General features: G+C 49.1%; 1 protein-coding gene across 1 annotated transcript in view; it reads right to left on the bottom strand.

Moving 5' to 3' along the window:
- The window catches only part of AKT2 (AKT serine/threonine kinase 2), a 61209-nt gene that overhangs the window by 24983 nt on the left and 9414 nt on the right, over positions 1 to 26812 (bottom strand). The window contains exons 2-4 of the mRNA XM_036346939.1: positions 13330 to 13449; positions 2633 to 2761; positions 817 to 928 (exon numbers count right to left, since the gene is read on the bottom strand). Of these exons, the coding sequence (XP_036202832.1) occupies positions 817 to 928; positions 2633 to 2761; positions 13330 to 13375 (287 nt within the window). The 5' untranslated portion in view covers positions 13376 to 13449. The remainder of the gene's footprint in view (positions 1 to 816; positions 929 to 2632; positions 2762 to 13329; positions 13450 to 26812) is intronic.

Below are 26812 nucleotides of genomic sequence, written 5' to 3'. Positions count from 1 at the left end.
ATTTCTCACTGATCAGATTGGTAAAAACCCAAACATCTAAATACACAAAGCTGTGTGGACTCAGACATAGCCTAATAGAAACATTTCTCAACATTACAAATACATATTCCCTATAACCCAGCAAGCCTCCATCTAAGAATTCATCTTACAAATTTAGCAGCACATATGCCAACAAGACAAACACAGGTACCGCACTGTGGCATTGCTTGTAATCAGCCAAAGGTTGGAAACAAGCCCAGTCACCATCCATAAAGAATTGCTCTATGAACTAGGGAGCATACAAGTGCAGCTGTTTAAAAAAAACAAAAATGCAGCAGCAGCTCACTACAGACTGAAGCAAGAGCTTTCCCCAAGACAAATCAAGTAAAAGAGCTCTAGTGCATGTACAGTGCTACCTTTTGTGTAACAAAGAAAACCCAGGGGAGTCGGCGTGAAAGGCCCTCCCGGAGTGAGCGAGCCCGTCCCCTCCGGAAGAAGCTCTTGGAGGGCACATAAGGAGAGCAGTTAACTTGGGGGTGAGACAGAAGGGAGAGGGAAGCTAGACACCTTCCTTATATTGTATGATTTTTAAACTCGGTAAACCTGTATCATCTCTTCTGATTAAGTCTCTGACCGCCTGCCTCAAAAGCAATGGAGATGCGCATTAGCAATGCAGCTCCCTGACCCTCCACCCATCTCCAGATAATCAGAGGCCCTGATGTGGCCTGCGCTCCACCTGTTAAAAACTGGGGTACAGGGGAGTCTGCCCATCTGTACCCCTTCCCCTCATCAGGCCTGCCACTCTCAAAAGGCAGCCACACAGAGGCCCAGACTCGCCTCTCATCGGGAGAGTCTACGTGGAAGGTCCTCTCGATGACTGTGGTCCACTGCAAGCAGCGTATGACAAACGTGTTGGGCCGCGGTCTCTCGGTCTTCATCAGCTGGCACTCTGTAGGCAGAGGAAGGACAGAGACAGGAGGGTAAGGGACAGCCCTGCTGGCCTACAGCCCACATCCCCTAAGTCACATCCTGTGTGCCAACCGCATGCCAGATGGTGTTAAGGACACCTTAGTGACAGACAGCTCTGGACTTGCCCCCGTGGGGCACAAGATCGTGTGTGTGTGTGTGTGTGTGTGTGTGTGTGTGTGAGAGAGAGAGAGAGAGAGAGAGAGAGAGAGAGAGAGAGACACTAGACAATGATGGCTCAGTGGTCAGAACTGTGATGGGGGGAACCTAGGGCCAACTTCTGGAGGAAGGGGCATCTCTACACTGAACTCTGAAGGAAGAGGGAACATGGGTCAGTCCGACAGAAGGGTACGTCGTGTACACAGCCCGGAGGTGCCAGAGGCCCAGCACACTTAGGGAATGGCAAATTCTGCTCATGGTGTGAGGAGCAGGGAAGTGAGCCCGCCTGCAAATGGTGAGGAATCTGGACTCTGTCCTGAGAGCAACAGGGAGCTATGGGAGGCTTAAATAGGGAATGGGCATGGACAGATTTAAACAGATCCCTCTAGCTGCCATGTAGAGGATGAGAGAGAATGGAGGCTGGGAGCCCAAGGAGAAGGCTGGGGCTACACAGAGTGGAGCCATGGAGAGTGGAGGAAGAGGCAGGTAGACAGGCCAGAGGGAGGGAGAGAGAGGCACCTAGGATGAGGCCAAGGCCTGTGGCCTGAGGACTAGAAGACAATAGGGCCCTCCCTGAATGGAGATAGGGAGTGGGAGGTTGGGAGAGGAAAGGGGAGACTGGATGGCCAGTTTGGGACATGGTGGGTATGAGGGACCTAGGGAACACCCAGGAAGAAATGAGGAGGAAGCTGCTCAAGACAGGCTGGCAGTTCAGGTGAGAAGGCAGGAATGACAGCAGCCATGTCAGGGTCACCAGCATACAGGAAAGCGACCAGGACAAGGATTAAGCAGGACAGAGGGGACCAGGACTGGGTTCCAGAGACAGTGGGTAGGGTGAGACTCGGCAAGAGGCTGGAGCAGGGAACTAGGTGGGAAAGAATGGTGGCCTGTGCTAAGGATTGACAGTGGAGATGGGGGTGTCTTTGAAATGTGCTTAGGATGTGGTAACCGATCAGGTCAGCAGGGAAGGAAGGAAGCAGAATGGGGTAGGGTGGGGGGGGCGGGGGAGGCGCGGGGGCAGGGGGCAGAGAGATGGAGGCAGGACTGTGGTTATGCAAGATCCAGGCAAGGGCTTTGGGCCTGCCGAGCTTTCACTGGCCAGGGTCCAGCTGGTAGGCATCATTTCGGATACCACAGAGGGGATGGAGGATTCAAGGTTAGCCCTGTGATCAGCTGAATGGGAGGCCATGGATGCCTCTAGTTTAGAGGGACAGAGAAACAGGCTGCTACCAGAATGCAGAGGCACATGACACCAGCCAGACCCCAGGGCCTGGCCAGCAGCAGCTGGAACCACAGAGGCAGTGCTGCCTGGGGGAGAGACTGGGAAAAATGTCTGGCTTCTTCCCTCTTCCCACTTTACCTCACCCAACTGACACGTAGGTGGAGCAGGGGAAGGGTAAGAAATAGGGCAAACAGGCCCTGGTCAGGTCCACAGTCCAAGAACAGCCAATCCCCATGTGCCCACAAGACCAGCCAGTTGTCCTTGGAGCACCCAAACTTTGGCCCAGCCACTTGCCCTAAGACGTACCCGCAACGGAGAAGTTGTTTAAAGGGGGCAGCGTCTGGTCAGGGGCCTCGGGCCGCTCCTTATAGCCAATGAAGGAACCATCACTCTTCAGCAGGAAGTACCGGGGCCTCCACGTCTTGATGTATTCACCTGAACGAAGGCAGAGGAGAGGGAGAGAGGTCAGGGCAGACAGCCCGGTGTAACCGTGCCTCACAAGGGGCACCGGGGTGGGAGGAGGGTGGATGAGGGTAGGCAGGATACTGCCTCTCCAAGAGAAACCTTTGAGGTCGCCCCTGCCGATGAAGGCTGGTGCCAGGCTGTGCCCAGTGATTCAGAGGTCATGCCTGGCAGGAAGGTGCCTGCTGCAGTGGCCCAGGGCACCAGCTGCTCAGCGTGTGGCCAACAGCAAGCCATCCTTGCCAGCACGTGGCCCAGTCCCAGGAGAGGCCCAAGCTTCCAAACACACATGCCCTGTGGCCCTGTAAGGCCAAACCCCATGGGCTGGTATTCACCAGTACAGCCGTGCAGTTGGATCAAATGTAAAAACACTGTGCCAGTCCGGGTATAACTGTTGCTGTGCCCTCCAAGTGTCCCTTGACCCCTTCTATTTGTTCTCACTGTGAATATCCAAGCATCCGGTGTATATACGCGCGCGCGCGCGCGCACACATACACACACACACACACACACACTTACAAGAACCCACTCCTCACAAGTCTGCTGAAGAAAATGAGATGGGCTGTAAAATAGGTGAAGGAAATTAAGAGGCACAAACTTCCAGTTATAAAATAAATAAATCATGGGGATATAAAGTACAGCATAGGCGACACAGTCAATAAATATTGTAATTACTTTGTAAGGTGAGAAATGATAACTACACTTATCATGGGGATCATTCCATAATGTATATACTAAGTGTACTGGTTAATAATGGAGGATTTTGTAATCAAAGAAAACACTATAATTTCAAGAGAAACATCAAAAGTGCTTAATTCAAAGTAATGTCCATCGCTAACTACACATTTCTCCCATCTTTCAGGTAATTTGTGGATACCGTCCCAATAGAACCTTTCTTGTTCTGAGGCAAACCATTCAGAGACCCAATTTTCCACTTTGTATGTTTTGAAGTGCTGCTCAGAAAGTGCGTGTGCCATCGATCAGAACAAGTGGTCATCTGAAGGAGCAAGGTCTGGTGAATATAGCAGGTGAGTTAATACTTCCCAGGAAAGATCGTCTAACATGTCTTTAACTGGTTTTGAAGTGTGTGATGGTGCGTCATCATGAAGCAAAATTACTTTGCCGTGTCTTCTGGCACATTCTGGTCATTTCATGATGAAAGAGTGGTTCAAATTGATTATTCGTTGTCAGTGGTGATCAGTATTAATGGTTTCACCTGGTTTTAGAAGCTCATAATACACCACACCTTCCCGATCCCACCAAACGCAGAGCATTGTCTTCTTTCCACAGCGATTTGGCCTTGCAGTGGATGTTGATGGTTAACCTGGATCAATCAACCCATGATTTTGTGCATTTGGGATTCTCAAAATAAATCCACTTTTCATCGCCAGTCACAATTCGGTGCAAAAAGGACTTTCTTTCGTGCCATTGGAGCAACATTTTACTGATGACTTTTCAGTTTTCCATTTGTCTTTCGTTCAGTTGATGTGGCACCCATTTTCCTTCCTTTAAAATCTTTCCCATTGCTTGTAAACGATCAGAAATGGTTTGCTGAGCAACGTTTAATCTTTCTGCAAGTTGTTTTTGAGTTTGACAGGCATCTTCACCCAATAATGCTTGTAATTGTTGGTCTTCAAACTTTTTCGGTTGACCTGGACATTCTTTGTCTTTCACATCGAAATAATCTCTTTTAAAGTGTTTAAACCAATGTTCACAAGTATCTTGAAATGGAGCATATTCACCATAAGCTTCCCAAAGTATTCAGCAGCACTTTTCTTCAAAATAATGAATTAAAACTTCCCACAAATGCTCTTTTTTTGGCATGAAAATCTACAATTTTAAGTGTAAAAATATCTATGATGTTAACACCTTCTGAAAATTTGTCATATGAAGTTTTGAAGCCTGTTGTCAATACAAAAAAACAGCATACATATCAAATTGCATATATATCAACATATGTGTAACTCCATCTAGTGAAAAAAATCCACATTATTAACCAGTACACCTGGTAAATATCAAATTCCTGAGGTACAACTGAAACAAACAGGATAGTGTACATCAATTTTATTTTAATAAAATAAAAGTTTTCAATAAAATAAAATGCTATTTAAGTCCTCAAAAGATAAAAATAGAGATGGTGAAACAAAACTTGTATATAAATGCCCACAGCAACATTATTCATAATAGTAAAAAGTGAAAATGATCCCGAAGTCCATCAACTAATGAATGGATAAACAAAGTATGGCATATCCACATAATATAATACTATTCAATCATAAAAAGAAACAAAATATAAACACACGCTACAACATAGATGAACCGTAACTAAAAGAACCACAAATTAGATGAGCATATTTATATAAAATGTCCAGATTAGGCAAATCCGTAGACATGAACAGCAGTGTGTGAGACTGTGCACCACAAGAGGCACCTAGGTGGGAGGAGGGAGGACAGGAAAGCAGGCAGGAGCACGGTAATAAAATGTGTTAATATTAATTGTGGAGATGGTTGCACACTCTGGGTACTAAAAGCCACTGAACTGTACAGTTTAAAAGGCTGAACTGCACCCGGCTGGCATGGCTCAGTGGTTGAACATCAACCTATGAACCAGGAGGTCACGGTTCAATTCCCGGGCAGAGCACATTCCCAGGTTGTGGGCTCAATCCCCAGTGTGGGGTGTGCAGGAGGCAGCAGATCGATGATTCTCTCTCATCATTGATGTTTCTACCTCTCTCTCCCTTTCTCTTACTTTCTGAAATCAATACAAATATATTTTTAAATAAGTAAATAAAAGGCTGAATTGTATAGTATGTAAATTATATCTTAAACTGTTAAAAACTATGCGATCACAAGCATACAGCCTCCAGCTTAGGGCCCAGCACACACTGCAGGCACTCAATAAATGCTCTTATCATCAGCTTACTTTGCAAAGAGTGTCCAAGCCCTCAACTCACATGGCACATGTGAAATAGGATGGCAAGGTGAGCTCTGAGCTATATTTGCTGTGCGGCCGCCAGTAAGTCATTTCACTTCTGAATCCCTGTTTCCTCTTAAGGGGCTATCCATTAAATCAGCAGTTCTCAACCTGTGGGTCGCGACCCCTTTGGGGGTCGAACGACCCTTTCACAGGCGTCGCCTAAGACCATCGGAAAATACATATATAATTACATATTCTTTTTGTGATTAATCACTATGCTTTAATTATGTTCAATTTATAACAATGAAAATACATCCTGCATATCAGGTATTTACATTACGATTCATAACAGTAGCAAAATTACAGTTATGAAGTAGCAACAAAAATAATTTTATGGTTGGGAACTGTATTAAAGGGTCGCGGCATTAGGAAGGTTGAGAACCACTGCATTAAATGATACTGATGATGATGATATAACATTATAGTGGTACTTTGTGCCACATACTGTCCTAAGTATATCTTATAGGTTTTAACTTACTAAATTCTTTCAATTTTAGATACTAAATAATTTCATGTATATGAAGTTCAAAAACTAGCAAAACCCCAAGTTTAACAACAGATTAAAAGGATTACACACCATGACCAAGTGGGTTTTATCCCAGAAATGCAAGGGTGGTTCAATATATGAAAATCATTCAATTTAATATTAAATGAAGGAAAAAAGACACATGATCATTTCGATTGAGGCAGAAATAGCATTTGACAAAATCCTACATCCTTTCATGATAAAAATACTCGGCAAACCAGGAATAGAAGGGAAGTTCCTCCACATGATAGAGAGCATCTATGAAAAACCCACAGCTAACATCATACTCAGTGATGAAAGACCAAAAGGTTCCCCTAAGATCAGAAACAAGACAACAATGTCCACTTTCACCACTATTAAACATGTTATTGGACATTTTAGTTAGAGAAAAATAAAACAATAAAAGGCATCCGATGTGAAAGAATAAGTATAACTATCTATATTTGAAGACTAGAGGCCCGGTGCACAAATTCATACTCCAGTGGGGTTCCTCAGCCTGGCATATGGGATCGAGCTGAAACCAGCTCTCCAATATCCGTTGAGGGGTCCTGGATTGCGAGAGGGCACCGGCCAACCCTAGTGATCCCACCGGTACACAATCGGGGCCGGGGAGGGACGCAGGAGGTTGGCCCACGGGGAGGGACCACAGGAGGGCTCCAGGGCATGTCCAGCCCCTCTCACTCAGTCGCGACTGGCCAGACCCCAGCAGCAAGCTAACATACCGAATGGAGCATCTGCCCCCTGGTGGTCAGTGCATGTCATAGCTAGCGGTTGAGCAGCCTCAGCATATCATCAACATGTTACGCTTTTATTGGTTGAACGGCCAACTGGTTGACCGAACACTTAGCATATTAGGCTTTTATTATATAGGATGATATGATCCTGTATATTTAGAAAATCACAAAGAATCCATGAAACAATTACTAGAACTAATAAACAAATTCAGCAAAAGAACAGGCTAATCAGTTGTGTTTCTATACACCAGCAGTAAACAATCCAAAAAAGATTAAGAAAACAATTCCACTTACAATAGTGTAAGGAGGTAAAAGATTTATGCACTAAAAACTATAAAACATTGCTGAAAGAAATGAAATACCTAAATAATTCAAAGACATCTTGTGTTCACAAATTGAAAGATTTGATATATTTAAGATGAAAACACTACCAAAGCTATCTAGAGTCAGCACATCCCCTAACGATATTCCAACATCCTCTTCTGCAGAAATGAAAAAGCCAATCTTCAAATTTACATGGAATTCAAACTCACATGGCAAGGGACCCCAAACAGCCAAACCATATTGAAAAAGAACAACAAAGTAAAAGTACTCACACTTTCTGATTTCACTACAAAGCTAAAATAATTGAATCAGTGTGGCATAAGGATTGACATATAGGCCAATGGAATAGAATTGTCAAAAACAAGCAAACAAACAAAAAAAACCATGGTCAACTGATTTTCAATAGGAGTGTCAAGACCATTCAACAAATGGTACTGGGACAACTGAATATTCACATGCAAAAAACAAAAAACAAAACCAGAGTTGGATGCTTACCTCACACCGTATCACACATACAAAAATTAACTCAAAAGGATCTAGTTAAATATAAGAAAACTATAAAACTCTTAGAAGAATACATAGGGGTAGATCTTCCTGACCTTGGATCTGGCAGGGTAGCTAAGTGGGTAAGTGTGTTGTCCTGATACGCCAAGGTTGAGGGTTTGTTTTTCAGTCAGGGCACATACAAGAATCAACCAATGAATGCATCAGTAAGTGGAACAACAAATCAATGTTTCTCTCTCCCTCAATCTCTCTCTCCCTAGGGCTCTCTTAAAAAAAAAAATCAAGAATTTTTTTTTTTAATTCTCATCTGAGGATATGTTCTTCATTGATTCTAGAGAGAGGAAGGGGGGGGGGGAACATCGATGTGAAAAAGCATCCATCAGTTGTCTAGTTGCCTCCCATACCAGGGATGGAACCCACCAGCAACTTGGGTATCGAACTTGTGATCGTTAGCTTCATGGGACGACACTCTAACCAACTGAGCCACACTTGCAGGGCTATAAAAAAATTTTCTTGACCTTGGATTTGACAATGGATTTTTATTTTATTTTATTTTTTTATTTATTTTATTTTTTTTAATATATTTTATTGATTTTTTACAGAGAGGAAGGGAGAGAGATAGAGAGTTAGAAACATCGATGAGAGAGAAACATCGATCAGCTGCCTCCTGCACATCCCCCACTGGGGAAGTGTCCGCAACCCAGGCACATGCCCTTGACCGGAATCGAACCCGGGACCTTTCAGTCCGCAGGCCGACGCTCTATCCGCTGAGCCAAACCGGCTTTGGCGACAATGGATTTTTAGATATGACACCCAAAATACAAGCAACAAAAGAAAAAATAAAGTAGATTCACTGAAATTAAAAACTTTTATGCAAAGAACATTATCAAGAAACTAAAAAGACAAACAAAAAATGGGCAAAAATATTTGCAAATCATATATCTGATAAGAGTTTAGTATCTAGAATACATAAAGAATTCTTACAACTCAACAACAAAAAGACAAATAGCCTGATTATACAATGGGCAAAGAACCTGACTAGACAATTCTCCAAAGAGATAAAAATGGGCAACAAGCATATGAAAAGATGCTCAACATCATTAGTCATTAGGGAAATGCAAATCAAAACCATGAGATAACACTTCACACCCACTAGGATGGCTGCAATTAAAAAAAGAAAAGAACAATGTTGGTGAGGATGTGGAGAAACTCAAACCTGGTGGAAATGTAAAATGGTGCAGCCATATGGAAAAGTTTGGCACTTCTTCTAAAAGTTAAATATAGAATACACTGAAGATTATAAATATAGAATATATAACCCAGATTATTTACATCTATGTGTTATCTAATTATATAGACTTTTAGCATATAAATATAGGATATTTAACCTAATTTGTGTAATTTACATAAATATAGATTATAAATATAGAAGTACTCAAATACTTGTACACAAATATTCACTGCAGTACTATTCACAATAGCCAAAAGGAAGAAATAACTCAAATGTCCATCAACAGACATATGGATAAACAAAATGTGGTATATTCGCACAATGGAATATTATTTGGACATAAAAAGGAATGAAGTGCTGATCCATGCTACAGCATGGATGAACCTCAAAAACATTATGCTAAGTGAAAAACGCCAGACACAAAAGACCACAAATAGTTTGATTCATTTATATGAACTATCCAGAATCAGTCAATCCATACAGACAAAACAAACCGGTGGCGGCAGGGGCAGGAGGGGGAAAGGGAACTGAGTGCTTAATGAGTACAGGGCCTTCTTTTAGGGTGATGAAAATGTTTTGGAACTAGACAGAGGTAGTGGTTACACAACACTGTGAATGTACTTAACAGCCACTGAATTGTACACTTGAAAATACAGCAGGTCCTCGGGTTACGTCGGAGATCCGTTCCTACGTAAGTCAGAACCCACCTACATAAGCACCTACATCACTCACATGGAGCACATACACAGCAGTAATGAAGTGAAAGAAGTAAAACAAAATTTAAAAGAAAAATAACAATTCCTGACCTTTACTTGTGATAAATAAATAATAAAAAACATAAAGCACATATATACATACGTCGAAATGACGGAATTTTTTTTTAATAAATACTGTAAGTGGGAGATGGCAACATAACCATGAAACTATGTAGTAGTCGAGTCCGATGTAACCTGAGGGCTGCCTGTAGTTAATAGTGTGTTATGTAAATTTCACCTCAATTTTTAAAAAAATAAAACAAAACTCGAAAAACTCACTTATGCTTTGGAAATTAGGAGAGTTACTGTTCGGGAGTGGCAGGGGGCTTCTGGAGACTGTCTTGTTCTATTTCTTGATCTGAAACTAGTTTGGGGATGAGCTTATGATCCAGGCACTTAACCTATAGTGTTTTATACTAAGAACAAGCTAAGAAGACAAAAGAAACCTAGAAGAAAAAACATCCCCACAATAATCCCAGTTTACAAATGAGGAAACTGAGGCACAGAGAGGTCCCATTACTTGCCCAAGGCTCATAGCTGTTGACCAGAATAGCTAGGATGGAGCTGGGTTTGCTTTGTCCACGCTCTTGACCACGACACTGTCTGCCTCTAAACTGGCAGATAGGACCAGCCTAGGGGGGCCTGGCAGAGGCTGTTCTGGAAAGGGAACCAGCACATAGCATGAGCCACTCCAATAATGGTGCTCTCACTTCAGCCATTCCTTGAACAGACCTTACCAGGCAAGAAGCAGCCTGTGGGCCAGGCCTTGGAAGCACTGGTTCAAAGTCAGAGGATGCAGTGCTGCCACCTTCTCAATGGAACCTCAAGTCAGTCTTCCTGCTTAGACTCAGTGTCCTGATCTGCAAGATGCCCGCCTCACAAGACAGCTAAGAAAATGCAACAAAATCGAGCTTGCCTACAGCACAGCCCATGCCTGGCACAGAATGGGCACAAAGTAAACTGGGACTGCTATTATTGTAAACACCAGGGGTGGGTTAGTGCAGGTGCCAAAACAGCTGCAGTCAGCAGAAGCCACCTTGCCTTGCCCATCTCTGCCAGCTGCTGCTCAGAACAATGGGCACTGAGAGGCCCGGGAGTGAAACAAATACGTGTGTGTGGTGCGAACCCAAGGCAAGTGTGTCCCAGTCAGGCCACCTCAACAGCTCATTTGGTCTCCCTGCAGCACAAATGAAGACAGTGAAGGCCCGAGAGGGGCTGAGATTCACTTAATGCTCTCAGCAGACCTGGACTAGAGACAAACCCCCATCCCTGCCACAGTCCTCCAGCCACCTCCAGGGCACCCACACCCCAGCCCACACCCATGGGCCTTGGGAAAATCAGGAGCTTGAGACTCTGGCCCACAGACCACACTGGTCTCTGCCCACCCCCCCCCCACCCCCACCCCCCCACACACACAATCTCAACCATTCATTCAACAACTGGTTACTGAGCACCTACTGCATGCCATGTCTTTTCTAGGCACTGGGGCTACCGCAGCAAACAAACTGGATCAAACCCCTGCCCTCAAGGAGCTCACAGCGTCAGAGGCCTGTGTTGTTAACCCATTTTACAAATGTGCAACCAAGGCTCAGAGAGGTGACAGCTTACTCACAGTCACACCCAGAGGAAGTGGCAGAGCCAGGGTTAGAACCTTGACATCTGCCCAGGTTCAGAAAGTTCCATCAATGGCCCCAAACACAAGGCCCAATCTGAGAGGTAGACTGACATGTCCTGAATGACACCCCTGTCTTTTGAGGGCAACAGGAATAGATCTCCCTGCCCAGTCTGATGGGGGAGGCCTGGCCTGGGGAACTGCCTCTGCCCCTCATCACTGCTGTCTGCAGCCTAGGACAGGGCAGGACGGGTGGGCATTTCTCCCTGCTCCCTAAAGGCCAGCCCCATCAGCCTCCCTGCCCTCTTCAAACATGCCTGTCCACTCCCCTCTCCAGACTCGTGGGCTGTCCCCTTCACCCTCATGCTCTTGCCTCAGTTAGCCATGGGACTCACTCCCTTGCCTCCCTCAGGTCTTTATTCAAATGGGCCCCTCTCAGCGAGGCTCTCTCTGAGCACCCTGTTTATGGCAGTGCCCCCTGCCTGTTTCACAGCCCCTCCTGTACATGATGCTTGGTTTTTCTCCATGGCCACTGCCCTCCCCATTAAATGTAAGACATGAACATGAAGACGGGGATTTTGCCTGTTTGGTTCACTGCTATATTCCCAGTGCCCAGATAAGTGCCTGGAACACAGCAGCTGCTCAATAAATGTCTGCTGAATGAATGAAAGTACACGAAGAGCAGCTATCACAGGCCTGAAACCCTCCCTCCCTAGAGGAAGGTCCAGGAGGCCAGGACAGCCTGCCTCCTTCCTCCTCGGCCTGGACAAGCCAGCTCTCAGCTTGCGTTCCTTCCCAGCTGCACGCAGCAGCAGAGCCGGTAAGTGCCACAGTTTTATGGACAGGCAGCCTCGGACCTAGAGGTCTGTCTCTTAGTCTTTACCCTGTAAATACCTTCAGTCACTGGCTGCTCACCAGTACAACCAGATCGGTCACACCACAATTCACAACCCCCTCGGCTTCCAATCACCTAGAGCATTCCACTGTGCCACTTCCTCCTGCTCTCCCTCCCTCACTCTCTGCTCCAGTCACACTTCCACTTTTGTCCTTGTGTCACCTTTACCCCGCTCCCTTACCTGCTCCAGCCTCTGTTCATCTCCTCAGAACGACTTCCCCTGACCACCCATCTCTCTCCAGCCCCTTCCCTCTCAGAGTTCCTATTTTCACAACAGTACTTATCACCACTACCATCACATGTCTGCATATTTGTTTGTTTGTCCCCACCTCCCAATGGAATGGAAACTCCATAAGGGCACCACACTGTCCCCAGGGCCTGGGACACCCTGGCATAAACCACACATTTGATGAGTATTTGCTGAATGAGTGTGTTACTTCAATTAAGTGACTTCCCTTCTCTGAGCCTCAGTTTCTTTTTTTAATATCTTTTATCTTATATTTTTTTACAGAGAGGAAGGGAGAGGGATAGAGAGTTAGAAACACTGATGAGAGAGAAACATCGATCAGCTGCCTCCTGCACACTCCGCACTGGGGATGTGCCCGCAACCAAGGTACATGCCCTTGACCGGAATCGAACCTGGGACCTTTGAGTCTGCAGAGCCTCAGTTTCTTTACCTATAAAATGGGGCTATGAATGAAATCACTAGTGCAGAAGCAGAGCTCAAGGCTTGGCCTGCGGGCTCATGCAAAGTATCTAGGGAGACCTGGAGACTTGGCCCCAGGCAGAGCCACAGCTCCTCTGCCCAGACTACTGTTGAAGGATTTCATGAAATGAGTGGTAAAGAGCTACTGGCTGGGATGCTGTGAAGACCCTGCACCTCTGCTTCTCACAACATCAGCTGCCAGGAAGGGAGGGGAGGGGAGGGGGGAGGAAGAGAGAGAGAGAGATGCACAATCCCACAGGCATAAGTGGCCCCTTACCACGCTTGTGGAGCCAGCCTTCTTTGATGACAGACACCTCGTTCATGGTGGCAGCGTGACACGCTGTCACCTAGCTCAGGACAGTTCAGGGCAGCAGGACATGCAGGAACAGAGCACAATCTGCAAGACAAGAGAGGAGCTCATCAGAGTTGGAGGGAGACTGGGCCCCAGCCCCTTCCCAGGGGACCTCCAGGCTCTGTGGCCCCTGTGGATGCTGTTTGTTCTGTACATGGTGGAGCCAGTGAGAGTGGGAGAACTAGTGGGTGGGAGTGGGGGGGGGGGGATGTGGCTGTGTCTCCAGTGACCCCAATCTAGGGGTGGGGGAGCAGGAAGGACACAACCCTGGCCACAGAGCCCTACTCTGCAGGGATCAGAGCTCCCTGGCCTATGTGCAGGCCAGACCTGTGCTCAACACCCACGACACCCACACTGAGCAGAGGCAGCCCATCCACCCACCCTCACTCCAGGCTGGGAGGGTGGTAAGGGAGCTATGGTCCCACCCCCAGCGTCACTCCCATGCCCCAACACTGAGGTAACCTAGATGAATCAGACAGCCCTGGGCACCTAAGGGAGTGCTCAAAGCCAACAGCATCTGCCTGCCACCCCCCAGCACACACACACTCTCACTCACTCTCTCCTTTCCAAACCAGGCCAACCACCTGCCATCTTTAGCAAACCAAGTACTCCCACTCCCCGGCCTCAGGCCACCCCACTTCGCTCCCCAGCCTCAGGTCCCTCCTTGCCCCTATTTAAAAAAAAGAGGGCCTCAGGTGCTCCAGGAAAGCAACCTACTGTGCAGACACCTGTCTGGGGCCCAGGAGCCAGTCCTGGGGGCTTGATCAAGGCCCTGGTTCCTTCCCCAAGACCTCCCTTTCTGTCCTCAGGGACCAGCAGCTGATAGACTGACAGACGCCGAGGCTGCTGATTCTGTCTCAGGTTCCCAGGCGGGAGGGTGGAGGGGAGAAGGACAGGAGGCAGCCACCAGCCGGGCCCCTACCTGGAGCAGCAGGCCTGGGCAGGAGCCACGAGCCACAGAGCCCAAGGCGCCTTTCCCTTTCCTCGCCTAGGGTTATTTGCGGACAGCAGGTCAGGAGCTACCGAGCCCCCAGAGAAGTGGCAGCTGCCTCTAGGGACACTGTGGGCATCAGCTTTCTCCCGTGCCCCAGGGGAGCTGGTGGGCTGGACACACTACTGCCTGGCATGTGACCGTGGCAAGCTGCCGGGCTGGGCAGAGGGAAGGAGGTAAGTGGGAGGAAGCAGGGGAGAGACAAGATGAACAGTGACAGGGAAGTAAACAGCGGGCTGAGAAATCATGTTCTGAACTCCAACCTGCCAAGACAGGGCCAGAAGCAGCAGCAGGGGCTCCCCTCACCAGCAGGCATGACAGGCACCCCAAAGGACTCACACCTCATGAACCCAATACCCAGGACTGTCAGACCTTCAATCCTCAATGTCCCACCCGTCTGTTTTAATCACTAATGTGACCAGTTTCTCCATCCAGCCCTCCCTGAGTCTGGCTCAGGGCCAGCGCTATCCTTTCCCAGCAGGGTCCCGCTATACCTGCTCCCTAGACTCCTCCCCTTCTAGCTTTCCCTGATTCCACAGCTAGAAGGACCCTCAAACCTAACCCTGTCCTTTCCCTACTCAAAACCCTCCCGTGGCTTCCCACTGGCCTCGGGAAAGTGACAAGCTCCTAGGCTTGGGATTCAAGACCCTTCAGGACCCGGCCTCCGCCCGCCTGTACTCCTCTGTCTCCTACCCTGCTGACCAGGGTGGTCCCAGCCACCCAGTTTCCTAACCACTTCTCCCACCGGGCCCCACCTTCCCTCACCTCCCATCATCTCCTCTCCTCTCCCCTAACCAGTCTTCTCCCTGGGTTCTCAACCTCTGCACTCAGCTCCTACATTCCATCTAAGTCTGGCCTTCTCTCCCTGTGAGCCAAGAGGCACCTAGAAAGCCCTCAATAAAGGCTAATGACCATGACAATGATTACAGCCGGCACCACCTCCCCAATCCCTCTTCCCCCATCCTACTCTCTGCCTGCTTGTCACTTAGGCCCTTCCCTCTGGCCTCCATTCCCCACACCTTCGTGAGTTCTCCCTCCTGGAGGTCTCAGCTGAACCGATTCCTCCTCCAAGAAGCCTTCCTGACCTCAAAGGCTTCACTGGGTGCCCTCTGTGCACTTCCTCAACCAATTCTCCCCACACCTGCTAGTGCTCACAGTGAGCCAGCACAACGTCTGGGTATCGGCTGAGTACACAGTGAATGAATCCAAGTCTCCCCAGTAGACGCCCCCACTCCCCAGCCCAGGAACAGACACAGCCACAGAAACACTTCCAGAGTCCAATCATGCCACCCATTTGTTTGAGGGTGTCCTAAGCTCTAGAGACTATCCTGGGTGCCAGACACAGAGCATCACTAAGACACAGCCCCTGCCTCCGCGAAGCTCACATTTCGGTGGGGGAAGCAGACACATAACAATGGCAGGTGGTGGCGACCCCGCTGAGAATAAAAATAAAGCAAGAGAAAAGGACAGCAGGGAAAGGAGCTATGTCCGCCACATGCTGTGGGGGACATGTGAGCAGGGTGAGTCCTGAAATGTAGGCAAAAGAATTTCAGGCAGGGGAACAGCAAGTGCAAAGCCTCTGAAGCAGAAAGGAGCTTGTGAGCAGGGAGAACTGCCAAGGGTCCACGTGGCTGCAGGTCAGAAGCCAGGAGAGGTGCCTGGGAGCACACGTAGGGCCTGGCAGCTGTGGTGGGAGCTTAGGGAATTCCTCCCCAACACAGGGGCCAATATTGCACTTTCCCAGGAGGGAGTTCAGTTTGGAATAGTTCCCAAAGGGCTGGGACGGACCCAGAGTCCAAAGGAAGAGTGCTGTGGAAGGAAAGGACAGGCCCTGGTGTCCAATCTCAGCGCTCCTCTCCCCTCCCCTTCCCAACCCAGCAACTTCATTTCACCTCAAGGAGCCTCCGTGATTCAGCACTGAAGCGCCCAGTGTGTACAAAGGTTCAGCCCACAGCCCCTAAGGATCCGCAAACACATGGCTGCCGTGACAGGAAAGAGAGAAGCGAAGGCAGCCACGTGTGACCTGGAGTGGTCAGGGTTGCAGAGTCCGGGAGTCACTGCCAGCTGGGTGGCTGTGAGTAGGGTGACAGCGTTCCCATGGAGTCTTTCTTAACACGTTAAGCGCCCAGCCCGTTTTGTCTTCCGGACAGAAAGATAGTGTCAGTCACCAGTGACGGACAGGGCGCTTAATGTGTTAAATGCTCCCAACCACCCACCAGAGAGGCAGTGACCACACCTAGGGTAGGCAGAGGCACAGAGAGACAAAGCCGGTTACCTTGGGTCTCCCAGCTAAGCAGTGGTGGAGGCCCTGGCCCATGCTCGGCACACCAGTCACTTTTTACATTCTCATCTCAGCGACTAAGAAGCCAGCAGTAGCTTGGGCTAAGGCAGGGGGAGGAACTGGAAGATCCCTAGTTTTCCCGCCTGGATCCTGCCCTGTCCTCCCACTGAGGGTGGCGCCTCTGCTGAGGTGTTTGTGACGCAGTCCTGCGGTGATGAAACACCAGGCACCTCAGCCAAGAGGATGGCCTGCTCCCTGGGGAGCTGCGATGGAGGTCAGAGACCAGCCTCTAGAGGCCAAGTGTCTGCACACAGGGGGCCTGCCCTGGCCAATGGCCTGAAAGCAGCATGCCCCACAGTGGAGAGTACCTGCATGGCCCCACCCCCACTCCCTGCTGCTCCCTAGGCTGTCCAGATCTGAGTCCGCTGAAGGCCTGGGCCGGAACTGTAGCTGTCAGCTAGAGGAGAACCACCAGGTGAAAAGAACAAGGCACCTCACAGGAAAAGACACCACACAACCAAGAACACTCAATCTCATTAGTTACAGGGAAATGCAAGTTAAACCCACTCACCAGATGGCTAACAGCCAAGTGTTGACAATGATGTTAAGGAATAGCTGCTAGTCGGAGTATCAAATGGTCAACCATTATGGAAAACTGCTTTGCAGTAAGAACTAAAACTCAACATATGCCTACACCATAACCCAGCAACTCCACAACCCCCAATAGAGATGAGTGTATCTGTTTACCAAAAAAACATGCACTAGGCCAGTGGTCGGCAAACCGCAGCTCGCGAGCCACATGCGGCTCTTTGGCCCCTTGAGTGTGGCTCTTCCACAAAATACCACGTGCGTACAGTGCGATTGAAACTTCATGGCCCATGCGCAGAAGTGGGTTTTCGGCCTGGGCGAGTCTATTTTGAAGAAGTGGCGTTAGAAGAAGTGGGGGGTGTCGGTGGGTCCGGCGATGGGAGACTCGGCGCAGGCGGGCCGCGGATACGCAGCGTGGGGGGAGGAGACGCGGGTGATTCATGCACGAGTTGAGTGAGCAGTCTCATTGTGCATGGTTAGCACTAGTCGCGTCTGCCAAAAGTACCTACTCGAAAAAATTATTAAACTGTATATGCCATAATATGGTTATAACCATATCTACACTAATAAAAAAAAAGTACCTACTCGAAGCATAAAGTTACCTGTATTTTTCCAACCAGCTGCAAATCCTACAGGTATTTTTGTCATCAATTTAAGAATTGTAACTGTTTTGTGATGGTGGCTTTATTATTATCAAATGAAACATTTTTTTAGGTATGTTGAGATGGTTTGGACATATAGAGAGGATGAACGAAAGGAGATAGATGAAACAAGTATACAAGGCGAGCGTGGATGGGAGAGTTGGAAGGGGTCGACCTCAGCGGACGTACCTCAATCAGACTGAGGACGTTTTTAGCAAAGACCAGCTTCGGAGTACCCTAATTAAGTTAGTAACAATGTACCTACCTATCTAGTTTAAGTTTAAAAAATTTGGCTCTCAAAAGAAATTTCAATCGTACTGTTGATATTTGGCTCTATTGACTAATGAGTTTGCCGACCACTGCACTAGACTGTTCATAGCAGCATACAGTAACCCCAAAACTGGCAACAGATTGGATGCCCACCCACAAAAGAAAGGATAAACAAAATGAGGTTAATTCAAACAACAATAAAAAGGACCAAATTACTGACACATACAACGGGGATGAAGTGTAAGAATGTGATGCTGAATGACAGAAGCCAGACACAAAATAACACATCAAGTAAGGGTCCATTCATATAAGTGCAGAACAGGGACATGACACTACTTGTTCAGGGATGCCGTTCTAGCTTGTAAACTAGGCATAAAGAAAATCAAGACAACAACTATCCAAAAGTCAGGAGAGTGGTTAGATTTGGGAGTAACTGAGAGGGGGCGCTATTTCTGGGAGCTGACGATATTCTATGGCAGGGGTGGGCAAACTTTTTGACTCGAGGGCCACAATGGGTTCTTATACTGGACCGAAGGGCCGGAACAAAAGCATGGATGGAGTGTTTGTGTGAACTAATATAAATTCAAAGTAAACATCATTACATAAAAGGGTACGGTCTTTTTTTTTTTAGTTTTATTCATTTGCCCACGGCTGTTCTATGGTGATCACACCAGGCTCTGCTTTGCAGTTGTTATATCATACTGCATAAAATGGATTTAACATATTTTTCTGTATTTCCTTGGGGATCCAGAAGATACAGGGGAGCCAAAATTGGGCCTCCTGGCTTCCAGGACTCCCCTGACTCCAAGGCAGGTCTGCCTGGATTTTTGCCTCAAGAAGGCTGGATTACCAATGAGTAAGGAGGAGGAATCAGGAGTCAAGGGTCCAAATTTCAACCCCGGGCTCTGCAGCTTTTTGGCTATGTGGTTGCAGGCAAGTGCACCACAGTGCACCCACCTATACAATGACCCAGACCCTGCTGGAGGAGGGACAGGCACTCCAGGAGGGAACAGGGAAGCCCGGAAAATTAAGAGGGGGAGGGAGGGTGCTGGAGTTTTAGGGAGTACATTTTGCACAGAAGAAAGCTGAATGGGAATGGACTCATCGCACTCTTCGATCAGCTCTGAGCAGGGAGGAGGACGTGACTGAATAGGGGGTTCTGACTGCATTGGCAGGTTTTACTTTTATTTTTTTTATTGATTTCAGAGAGGAAGGGAAAGAGAGACAGAAACATCAATGATGAAAGAGAATCCTGCACACACCACTGGGGACTGAGCCAGCAAGCCAGGCATGTGCCCCGACCTAGAACCAAACCGAGACATCCTGGTTCATAGGCTGACGCTCAACCACTGAGCCACACTGGCTGGGCAGGTTTTATTTTTTAAAACAGTCACTGAGTACATGGGTATCATTCACTTACTCTATCATTATGTCTCAAACACTGTATAATTATTTTAAAATTTCTTTAAGACATTTTTACTTTCATCTGTCTTATTTCTCAATGGTTTCCAAACCGTAGCTCCTGCAGAAGCTGCATCTCACAGTGCTGGGGGTCAGATTCACGAGAGGCGTTCTACAGGGTGGTGCAGGGCCAAGCGGAGAGGCCCTGGATGACGGCCTCGTCCTGGCTGGCAGTCTTGGGAAGGGTCCGTCCAAACCTGTTTCCTCATCTGCAAAACTAGCTGGGTGGTTCCTGCCACTTAGTAAGGTTGTGAGGCCTAGATGAACTCTAGTGCTTCTGTCCTCACTCCTCTAGTCTGGGACCCTGGGACCACCTGAGTCAGAGCCCATCCCTCCTCTGCTCAAACCCTCTGGTGTGCCCAGGTAACCCAGCGTAAAAGCCGAAGTCCTTAACAGGAGCCCCAGGACCCTATGAGGTCTGCACTGTCACCCCCTTACTTCTCCAAACACACTCCATTTCAGTGGTACCTGCTCACACCCCTACTTCTGGGCCCTGACACATGCTGCCTCTGTCAGGAGGCTCCTCTCCAGGTATCCACATAGCCCCAGCCACTTTCTTCAATCTCTGCTCACTTTCTTTGAGAAGCCTTCCTAACATCCTTAGAGAAAAGTACATCCATCCTACCTCCCCATAACCTTTATTTTTCTCCATAAGCACTTACCATCACTCATGTGATTGTACATATTTACCAGCTTATCAGTTTATTGCCAACCTCTCCCCACTGTGATGTCAGCATGGCAAGGGCAGGAGCTTTGGCCTATCTGGGGCAGCACTGGATCTCAAAGCCTTGCACAGTGCAATGCAGGGTACACAGTGACCACTAATATATATTTGTGGAATGAATATGTACCAAGTAAAGCTCTGTGCCCAGAACAGGCTCAAAATAAATTAAATTTTCATTTCTTTGCCATTTGTCAGATCCTTTTTCTCCCGCCTCCTCTTCCTGACCTGGTTTCTACACCAGGCAAGACAGATGGGATGAGGGAGGCAGAAGAGGAGGCTGAGGCTCTGTGCCTCGAGGCACTTGCGAGAGTAGGGTGAGGGCTCCTTCCTGGCGCTGGGATACCCTCTGGGAGCGCTTTCCCTGCCTCTCATCTGCGCCTCAACTGCAGCTCCCAGAGGACTTGCTCAGGAAATAACTTCAAGGATCAGCATCTACTTGCAGGAATGGGGACGAAAGGCACGCGGTGGGCAGAGGGAAACGACTCCCTCACTCTCCATCCGCAGCTCTGCAAACTGCTACCGTGTTTATAAGAGCACTTTAGCAAAACTGATCATGTGGAAAACACACATGTCCTTGGAGGAACTTCTGCAGAAAATGCTTATGACAGAGCACAGAGGTGTTTCTCAACCACAGCAATAGTACTGTTGGAACTGAGTGATTCTGGCTGTGGGGATTGCTTTGTGTACGGTGGGAGCCTTAGCAGCATCCCAGGTCTCTACTTGCTAAAGCCAACAGCACGCCCTCCCCCGAACTGGGACCATCAAAAATGTCTTCAGACATTACCAAATACTCCCTGGGACAAGCCACCCCTTTGGAGAACTGCTCCTCTGAGTATTTTCGCTGGATTCGTAAAACCCTGGAAGCAACCTAATGTCCACAACAGGGATCTAGTATTGTCATAATGGTCCATATGATGTTAATACTAAAAAGAGGGAATGCCTATATAGCATTTACCACATGCCAGGCTCACCTAAGTACTTTGTACATGCAAATTCAACCCTCACAGCAACCCTGTGTCCACCCTCTGGCAGACACTTATACTATTACCTCCATTTTAATGAAAAAACTAAGTCACAGATGTGAAATGATTTGCTCCCATCACTGGATCAAAATGTATGGAGCTGGAATGGGACCCCAGGCAGCCTGGCTTCCCCACCACAATGCACCACATCATGGCCTTTGGAGTTAGGCAGACTCAGGCTCATGTCCCTGCTCCCTGACTTTATAGCCTTCCCAAGTCTCAGTTTCCTCCTCTGTGCAATGGGGCTGCGGGCAGTGGCTCCTTCAAAGGCTCATTCATGGAAAGCGCTCAGCACAGCACCCAGCCCTTAAAGAGGGTCCAACTGACAGGACACACCATAGCATCTCATGCACAAGAACCACTTGATGGACCGACACTGACCATCACCATTCAATGTGCTTATGAAGCAACAGAATATCCAACCTGATCTCTTTTCTGAAACAAATGTCCCCTCAACTCTGACACACTTATTTTTTCACCTGCTGACATTACTGAGATTGACATGCATCTGACAATTCATGTATAAATTTCATCTAAAGCATCCTTTTCAGAAAAGCAGTTATACGATCAACAATGGAACTTATGGGAAAAAGTATCACAGACTGGGGGGCAAGAGTAGGTCTATGTTTAACTGTCACATGCGTAGAAGGAATTGTGCCCAAGAGCCAATAGAGGAAGAATAATAGGTACAGCAGTCAGGTGGCCTCGGAAACCAAATGCATTTCAACCTCAGTTGTGAGGTTGGGCTGTGTGACTTTGGGCAAATCACTTCCCTTTTCTTTGCCTCAGTTTCCTCATCTGTATATTAGATATAATAATAGTACACACTGCCAAGGCCGTTGTGAGGATTAAATGAGTTAATTCACATTAAGTTCTTCAAACAGAGGCCAATACAGCAACTGCTCAACACCTTTCCAGTATCACTATTTCCTCTGATGGGTGGAGACATGGGGACCTTCACTTCCTATATTACACATTTCTATAATACGTGTATTTTTTACCTATTCCACATCTTTGGTAAGAAGGCAGCATTAAAGATACTTTTTTTTTCCTCTTAAACACCACACTTTCCCCAGCGGCCCCATCTGTTTACTTGGAGCAGGTAGGACTGGAGGCAGACTGAAGATGTGGGTGGGCTGCAAATGATACCGGGACAAGAATAAGTACCACAGCAGATTTCTTCTCTTCCCTGCCACCTGCCCCAACACCTACCCCCTCACCCTGCCACCCAGGGCCTTACAGCACCCACAGAAATCATGCCAATTATTTGAGTCTGCCTAGCCGTGGGCTCTAAACATGCTGAGAGCACCATACCAGAGCCAGGGGCCCTACAAACACAGCTCAGACCCTGCCCCTCCCCTGCTCAGGGATCACATCCAAGGCCTTTACGGAGGCTACAAGAGACCATCTGAAAGTGGCCCCTGCCTGTTCTCCAGCCTCATGGATCACTGTGCTCCCCGTACACACACACTTTACCCTCTCAGTCCCTTGAACACTCCTTGCTCTTGCTCACCTGAGGGCCTTTGTACGTACTATCCATCCTCCCCCTGGCACACTGCTCACTCATCTTTACCTGCCAAATCCTCATTTCCTCAAGGAAGCCTCCCAACAGCCCCCTGGCCTACAACGGTTCAGACTCTCAGAGCTCAGCCTTGCGTCCCCTCACGGCACTTACCTCTACTGTGCTCAGTCACATGTATGATCATCTGAGTATCAGTGCCCTCCCCACCCACCCCCGCACTGGAATGAGAGCTCCACAAAGTAGGGACAGGGTCTGTCCTGGTCCCCACTGTGTCCCTAGCCACACCCAGCACAGGGCCAGGCCCAGAGCATTCATTAATGCAAGGGAAGGGTGGCAAACAGAACCACAGCTTTTGAGCTCAAAATTCTGCCAAGTGAAGGTGAAGCAAAAAATCCTGCATTCATTTATTTCACAAATAGGGCACCCATGCTTTGTCAGTATTGCTTGGGTCACCAGGAAGGCAGCAGTGACCAAAACAGAACTCTCTTCCCTGGGGGAGCTTACAGGGCTGGGGATGGGGATGGGGATGGAGGGAGGACAGGCATTAAAATAAGTAAGTAGGCAAATTATACAGTACTAGAGGCACGGTGCACGGATTCATGCACCAGTGGAGTCCCTCAGCCCGGCCTGCGCCCTCTCACAATCCAGGACCCCTCGGGAGATGTCGGACTGCCAGTTTCGGCGCTATCCACGCAGGCCAGCCCAAGAGATGTAGTAGCACTGCTGTGGAGGCGCTTGCCAGCCGTGAGCCCAGTGTCTGGCACCCATTGGTCAGCTGAGTGGCGCTCCCACTGTGGGAGCACACTGACCACCAGGAGGCAGCTCCTGCACTGAACGTCTGCCCCCTCGTGGTCAGTGCATGTCATAGCGGTTGTTTGGTTGCTTATAGGCTTTTATATAGAGAGACTAGAGACCTGGTGCATGAAATTCGTGCATGGGGGGGGGGGGGCGGTGTCCCTCAGCCTGGCCTGTGCCCTCTCACAGTCTGGGACACCTCAGGTAGGGTCCCTAGGCCTGGCTGGCGATCAAGGCCTATCGGGGCTTTCCTTTCCCCCGGGTGCCTGCAGCTGGCCCTGGCCCAGCTGCTGCCACTGCTTGCCATCTGTGTGGCGCTGCCTCCCCTCCCCACACCTGCCACTGGTTGCCTCCCTCTGCAGGTGACAGGCATGGGGTGTGATCGCTTGGCTGGCCTGGGCCTCCCTCTGTGGGGCAATCGACTGTGGGGCCCCCAGATTCATTGTCCTGCAGAGGAGGCCCCGCCCACCTGCTGCAGCGCCGCCAGCTGGGTGGCCTGGGTCTCTCTCTGTGGCTGCCAGCCGGGTGGCCTGAGCCTCCCTCTTTGGGGCAATTGATCATGGAGACCCCCATTGATCGCCATGCAGAGAGTGGCCTGGACTTGCCTCTGCGGGGTGCTTGTGGGGCAATGGCAGGGGCCTCCCCAACTAATCGCATCGCACCTGCCTTGGCTGGCCCGGTGCCAGTGTGTGTCATAGCATGGTCGTCTGGAAGGTTGTCCGGAAGGTCATCGGATGGTCATTCTGCTGTTTGGTCATTCGGTCAATTGGCATTTTATGCTTTTATTATTATAGACTAGAGGCCCGGTGCACAAAAATTTGTGCACCCGGGAGGGTCCCTCAGCCAGGCCTGTGCCCTCTCGCAGTCTTGGACCCCTCGGGGGATGTCCACCTGCTGGCTTAGGCCCGCTCCCTGGGGGGATTGGGCCTAAGCTGGCAGTCAGACATCTCTCTGGGAGCTTGGGAGCCCTTGGGGGATGTCCACTTGCCAGCAGGAGGACAAAGAATAGAGGCCTGGTGCATGGGTGGGGACCGGCTGGTTTGCCCTGAAGGGTGTTCCGGATCAGGGTGGGGGTCCTGCTGGAGTGCCTGGCCAGCCTGGGTGAGGGGCTGAGGGTGGTTTTTAGATTGGCCACAGCCCCTTCAGGGTGGGGGTCCCTGCTGGGGTGCCTGGCCAGACTGGGTGAGGAGCTGAGGGCCATTTTCAGGCTGGCCACACCCCCTTCAGGGTGGGGGTCCTGCTGGGGTGCCTGGCCAGCCTGGGTGAGGGGCTGATGGCTGTTTGCAGGCTGGCCACAGCCCCCAGCCACCCAAGATCCCAGTGGAGGCTGGCTGGAAGCAGGTATCTGGGATTTATTTATCTTCTATAATTGAAACTTTGTTGCCTTGATCGGAGGCCACAGCCAGCCAGGGCAGGCGGGAAGCTTGGCTTCCTCCATCGCCGGGGCAACCAAACCTCCTGCTTGCTCCACTCCGTGTCTGCTGGCCACCATCTTGGTTGGGTTAATTTGTATATAGTTGCTCTGTTTGGCTGGTGGGCATGGCTTGGGGCGTAGCAGAGGTGCAGTCAATTTGCATGTTTCTCTTTTATAAGATTAGATATCAGAAGCTGACAAATGCTATGGAGAAAAGCAGCACATAGAGGACTAGGGGTTGGGAAGGGGGTGAGGATTTCTTATTTTGTATACAGTTATAAGGAAAGTCTCACTGAGATGGTGAAATCTAAGCAGAAACCTGAAAGAGACTGGGCAGCCATGTGGAGACCTGGGAAAGAGTGTGCCAGGCCCAGGAGGAGCAGTGCCAAGGTGTGGCCTGCGTGAGACACAGTCAGGAGGTGGTGGAGGGGAGTGAGGCACATATGGCTACAGAGGAAGCTAGGGGCCTGGCTGGGCAGGAACTGGGAAGCCACTGTAAGGGCTGTGGCTATTTCTGGTAGAGAGATGGGGAACTGTTGGCTTGAGGAGGAGCCGCATATGGAATCCCCTGACCCCAGGGAGGCAGGGGCTGTATCACAGCCTTCTTCTTAGGAGTTGACCCCAGAAGAAGCCCTGTGCACTGGCCTGACACTCCCACCACCTGGCTCACTTGGCGACCATGAGGGCATACACTCTACAGATGGGGAAACTGAGGCTGGGAAGGATTCAGTTAGTACCCAAGGCCAGGCAGCCATCACACAACCAAGAAGACTGGATCATACTGTCCTAGCTGAGACTCTTGTTCCTCCCTCTGCTCTCGCACCCAGGACACCAAGCCCTCCCACCTCCTAGCCAGCCCACCCTTACCATCCCTGACACCCTGAAGACCTGGGCTATCCCTGACAAACACATGTACCTATGTACTTATGCACGTACGCACACAGAGACCTTGTTCCAAACACATGCACATGCACACACACACACAGCCCCCAGCCTGGCTGAGGGGGTTCCTCCCTCACAGGCATTGCACCACATCATCACCTGCTGCCTCCCTGGCCAGGAACTCTGAGGCAGGGTCTGGTAGCCTGCGTCCCATCCCATCAACAGGACACCTGGGAGCAAACAAGCAGGGTTCCATCCACGGCTAGCATTTCCTGAGTACTCACAACATGCCTGGTCTGGATTAATACCAACCCTCACAGCAACGCTGAGAGGTAGATGCTGTTACTATCCCCACCCTTCAGAAGAGGAAACTGAGACCCAGAGAGAACAAATCACATGCCCAAGATCACGGGCAAGTGCAGGAGATGGCTAATTTAGCCAACAAAACTTTCTACGGAGCAGATGTTTGCGGGTGACCTGCTGCTCTCCCATACTGCCAACAGTATTGGAATAAACACTCATATGATTTTTTTTAAATGTGGCTAGTACAACCAAAGAATTGAATTTTCACTTTTATTTAATTTTAACTTTTTAAACTTTAAGTGGCCACACATGGCTAGTGGCTAACAGGTTAGAGATGCAACTCTACAGAAGGTCTGCTAATGAGGCAGCAGAGCCTGAAGGCAGGAGTGAGGGTGAGGTGAGGACCATGACGCTCACAGGCTGGAGGGGCCGAGGAGAAGGACCCACGCAACGGCATCCCTCTTGAGTCCTGACACACTCAGCCCAGAGAGGGGAACAGGGCGCAGATGCCCAA

The sequence above is a fragment of the Myotis myotis genome, unplaced genomic scaffold, assembly GCF_014108235.1.
Source record: "Myotis myotis isolate mMyoMyo1 unplaced genomic scaffold, mMyoMyo1.p scaffold_m19_p_19, whole genome shotgun sequence".
NCBI lineage: Eukaryota > Metazoa > Chordata > Mammalia > Chiroptera > Vespertilionidae > Myotis > Myotis myotis.
This window is presented reverse-complemented; position numbering and strand designations above follow the sequence as displayed.